Source organism: Penaeus vannamei, chromosome 36 (genome assembly GCF_042767895.1).
Source record: "Penaeus vannamei isolate JL-2024 chromosome 36, ASM4276789v1, whole genome shotgun sequence".
Taxonomy (NCBI): Eukaryota; Metazoa; Arthropoda; class Malacostraca; order Decapoda; family Penaeidae; genus Penaeus; species Penaeus vannamei.
In genome coordinates, this window is record NC_091584.1 from 11,669,475 (window position 1) to 11,675,171 (window position 5,697).

At 34.7% G+C, this 5,697-nt stretch overlaps 1 protein-coding gene across 1 annotated transcript; it reads left to right on the top strand.

Annotated features, from left to right (window-relative positions):
- Positions 1-426: 426 nt before the first annotated feature.
- Positions 427-3,463, top strand: LOC138859471 (uncharacterized; the record flags this gene model as incomplete). The annotated part of the gene is made up of 4 exons (XM_070114887.1): positions 427-504; positions 683-1,323; positions 1,437-2,403; positions 3,380-3,463. Coding segments are annotated over exons 1-4 (1,770 nt in total), but the record flags the coding sequence as incomplete, so codon positions are not given.
- Between the last annotated feature and the right edge of the window lie 2,234 nt (positions 3,464-5,697).

Sequence of the window (5,697 nt, forward strand, 5' to 3'; positions counted from 1 at the left end):
ACTTTCAGTTCTTCTCCAACATCTACTCCCAGTTCTTCTCCATCTACTCTCAATTCTTCGCCAACAGCTACACCGAGTTCTACTCCTCCAACATCTGCTCTCAGTTCTTTTCCAACATCTACACCGAGTTCTACTAATCCAACATCTAGTCTCAGTTCTCCAACATCTACTCTCAGTTCTTCTCCAACATCTACTCTCAGTTCTCCATCTACTCTCAGTTCTTCTCCAACACCTACACCGAGTTCTACTCCTCCAACATCTACTCTCAGTTTTCCAACATCTTCTTTGGGGTCTACTCCTTCTCCAGCATCTAGTCTGAATTCTACCCCTTCTCCAACCTCCACTTCCAGTTCTGCTCCTCCACTGACTCTTAGTTCTACTTTTTCTTCTAGTCCTCCTACATTTACTCAAACTTCTTCAACAGGAATGACATACTCTTCTTTCTCGTCAACATTTACCCCAACATCTACATCTTCCTCTTCTTCAATAGCAACTTCTAGTCCTGTAGTGTCAGCGTCAGTTTCTTCTTCAACATCCATTCCCACATTCACTGTTTCTTCCAACGGGTCTCCTATCTCTCTCTCTCCGACAACGGCTCTTTCTACTTCAGCGACCCTTCCGCCTCGCACTTCCACTTCCACTTCAGCGACCGTTCCGCCTCGCACTTCCACTTCCACTTCAGCGACCCTTCCGCCTCGCACTTCCACTTCAGGGACCCTTCCGCCTAGCACTTCCACTTCCACTTCAGCGACCCTTCCGCCTAGCACTTCCACTTCAGCGACCCTTCCGCCTAGCACTTCCACTTCCTCTTCAGCGACCCTTCCGCTTAGCACTTCCACTTCCACTTCAGCGACCCTTCCGCCTCGCACTTCCACTTCAGCGACCCTTCCGCCTCGCACTTCCACTTCCACTTCAGCGACCCTTCCGCCTCGCACTTCCACTTCCACTTCAACGACCCTTCCGCCTAGCACTTCCACTTCAGCGACCCTTCCGCCTAGCACTTCCACTTCCACTTCAGCGACCCTTCCGCCTAGCACTTCCACTTCAGGGACCCTTCCGCCTAGCACTTCCACTTCAGCGACCCTTCCGCCTAGCACTTCCACTTCAGCGACCCTTCCGCCTAGCACTTCCACTTCAGCGACCCTTCCGCCTAGCACTTCCACTTCAGGGACCCTTCCGCCTAGCAATTCCACTTCAGCGACCCTTCCGCCTAGCACTTCCACTTCAGCGACCCTTCCGCCTAGCACTTCCACTTCCACTTCAGCGACCCTTCCGCCTAGCACTTCCACTTCAGCGACCCTTCCGCCTAGCACTTCCACTTCAGTGACCCTTCCGCCTAGCACTTCCACCTCAGCGACCCTTCCGCCTAGCACTTCCACTTCAGGGACCCTTCCGCCTAGCACTTCCACTTCCACTTCAGCGACCGTTCCGCCTAGCACTTCCACTTCAGGGACCCTTCCGCCTAGCACTTCCACTTCAGCGACCCTTCCGCCTAGCACTTCCACTTCAGCGAGCCTTCCGCCTAGCACTTCCACTTCCACTTCAGCGACCCTTCCGCCTAGCACTTCCACTTCCACTTCAGCGACCCTTCCGCCTAGCACTTCCACTTCAGGGACCCTTCCGCCTAGCACTTCCACTTCAGCGACCCTTCCGCCTAGCACTTCCACTTCAGGGACCCTTCCGCCTAGCACTTCCACTTCAGCGACCCTTCCGCCTAGCACTTCCACTTCCACTTCAGCGACCCTTCCGCCTAGCACTTCCACTTCCACTTCAGCGACCGGTCTGCCTAGCACTTCCACTTCAGGGACCCTTCCGCTTAGCACTTCCACTTCAGCGACCCTTCCGCCTAGCACTTCCACTTCCACTTCAGCGACCCTTCCGCCTAGCACTTCCACTTCAGGGACCCTTCCGCCTAGCACTTCCACTTCAGCGACCCTTCCGCCTAGCACTTCCACTTCAGCGACCCTTCCGCCTAGCACTTCCACTTCAGCGACCCTTCCGCCTAGCACTTCCACCGACTCTCTCTCAACATCCAGCTCTTCCTCAGTGTTTCCTTCAACCGTTTCTGGCGCCTCCTCCCCGCCCATGTCTTCCTCCACAGATGTCACTTTCTCACCGACATTCAGCACTCCAATTACATCGGTGTCTTCCGCAGCAACAAGTGATCCCGTCGTTACAGGCACGTCTAGCACCACGTCGCCAATACGGCCATCTACCACTGACGTTCCTCCCACAACGACCGTTGAGACGAGCCAAGGGATCGGGCCCTGCGGCACGGATTCTTGCGTCGGTGCTTTGACGACGTCGGAGTTCATTGTGATCATGGCTTCATGCTTCGTTCTTCTGCCGTTAGTCATGGTGTTCTCTCTGGTGTTCTGCGTAACCCGACGTAGATGGGTCAAGGTTAGTCAGATCGGCTGTGTTAATGCCGGCATCTCCTTCAGGTTCATTCAATTTAGGGAGGGCATCCGCTCGTTGAGTATCCTCGTCACATCATCGTTGTGTATCGCCCAGGGATTGCGACACTGACCGTCAATACGCATGCGTTTCAAAATAAAAGGATTGCAACCCCATTTCAAAACTGCATCTCTTAAATTATCAAATATTCCGTACAATAATAATAATAATAATAAAGAGAATAATAATAGAAATGAAAATGATTATGAGAATGATTATGCTGCTGTTTCTGCTGATAATAATTATAATAACAACCATAATGATAGTGATAAAAATGATAATAATGATGATCATCATGATAATAGTATTATTAATAATAACAGGAATGATAACAATATTAATTATAATGATGATAATAGTAAAGATAATAATGATGATAATAATAACAATGAAAATGATGGTAAGAATGATAATGGTAGTAATAATGATGATAAAACAATAAGAAGAATAGTAGTAGTAATGCAGATGACTATGATAATGATGATGGAGATGATGATAATGACAGTAACAGAAATACAAATAGGTAAAAGGTATATTAATAAATAAATGAATAATAACAACAGAAATGATAGTAACAACATCAACAACAATAATAATGACAATGATGATTATAATAATGATAATGATAATAATAACAATGGTAATGGAAACAATTACAAAAAATGACAGTAGTAAAAATAATAGTGATAAAAAAAAGAATAATAATCATTATTATTGTGATAACGATCATGATAACAATAATAATAGTAATGATAACAATAGTGACAATAGTAATAATGATGATGATAGTGATACCAATAATAAGAAATATAAGAATGATAGAAATAATGATAATAATCATAACGCTGGTGGTAATAATCATGATGATGATGTTCATCATAATAATAGTAATACTAATGATAATGATGATGATGATAATAATAATAATAATAATGTTAATAATAATAATAATAATAATAATAATAATAATAATAATAATAATAATAATAATAACAATAATGATAATGATAATATTTTTATGATAATACATATAATAATAATAATAATCGGAATAATTACTATAATAATCATGATGAAAAGAATGATGATAATAGTATTAACAATCATAGTAGTAGTGAAGATAATAACAATAATAATAATCATAAAATTAACGAAAATGAGCATAATGATAACAATAATAATGATAATAATAATAGTAATAACAATAATGATAATAATAACGTTAAAGATTATATTGATTGCAATGATGATAATAACAACAATAAAAATATTAACAATAATATCAATGATAATGACAAAAAAGTAATACGAATAATTGTAATGATAATAATAATGATAATAATATTAATGATAATAACAATAATGATTATGATAACAACAATAATTCAAATGATAATGATGGTGATGATTATAAAGATGATTTTAGTAACAATCATAATTATAATAATAATGATAATAAGGATAGTAGTTATACTTATAATGATGATAATGATAATGATGCTAAATATAATAAAAATTGATAATAATCATGCTAGTAATTATATTAATAGTATTGATAATAATAATATTGATAATGATGATGATAACAATGATAATGAAAAATATAATAGTGATTCTAATGATAATAATGACAAAAATGACGATAATGATGAAAATGATTACAAAAATAATACAAACAAATAATTATGACAATGAAAATGATGAATAACGATAATGATAATATTGTCAAAAATAAGAACAGCAACAATAATGATAACAGTAATAAAAATATTACATTAATAATGAAAATAATGATTTTTTTTTATTATCACAATAATGATAATAGTAATAAAAATGATAATAGCAATTATGATAACAGAATTATAATAACAATAATAATAGTAACAGTAATAATGATACAAAAAGTAATGATCAGGCTAATAACAATACTTTTAATAATGACAATAATGGTAATAATGATGGAATTGATAATACTGATAAAAAGTAATAAAGATAATGAATAAAGATAATGTTAGTGACAACAATATGATAATATGATGATAAAGGTAATAGTCATAGTAATAGTGGTGAAAATGATAATGATGATGATGATCATAAAAAAATAATAATGACAATAATAATATCAATGGTAATAATGATACTACTATTGATAATATTACTGATAATGATAATGATGATAATCATAATGATGAAAAGATAATGGTAATTATAATAATAACAATGATAATGACAATAATGATAATAGTAATGAAAAGGATGATATAATGATAATAATGATAAGAAGAACAACAATAATAACAATAACTAATAATGAATATGATAGTAATAATAATGATAAAGATAATGATAACAGTGATAATAACGTAAATGTAATTATAATAACAATAATAATAGCAATAATAGTAATGATACAGGAAATAATGATATGATTAATAATAATACTTTTAATAATGATGATGATAATAATAATGATGATAATAATAGTAAATGATAATAATGATAATGATAATGATAAGAAGTAATGATGAGTGATAACAAAAACAATAATAATAATGATATCAACAAAAAATTAATGATAATATTGATAATAACGATAATAATAAGAAATATAATAATAATAATCACTATTATAATGTTAATAATGAAAATAAAGATAATGATAATAATAATATTTGGTGATGGTAATGATGATAATGATGATGGTAATTATGTTGATGACAATAATAGTAATAATAACAATAATGATGATGATGATGAAAATACTAATGATTTTTATTGTGATAATAACAATAAATATGGTAATGATGATAACAATGATGTTAATAATAATAATAATAAAAAAAAATAATAATAATAACAATACTAATAATAGTAATGATAATTGTCATAATAGATATGAAAATTATACTAATAATTAGGACAAAAATAATCATAATGATAATTACAAGAATACTACTAATAATCATAATCAGGACAATAGTAATAATGATGATGATAATAATAATAATAAAAAGAAGAAGAACTATAATGATAATCATAACAATAATCAGGACAATAATTGTCATAATCATGATAATGATAATAACAATAATGATGTTGATAATGATGATGATAATCATCATCATGGTGATGATACTATAAGGATACTCTTACTAATAATAAGAATGGTAATAAGGATAGTAATAATAAATGTAATGATAAAAATTATTATAGATGATAATAGTACTTGTAATGAACCTA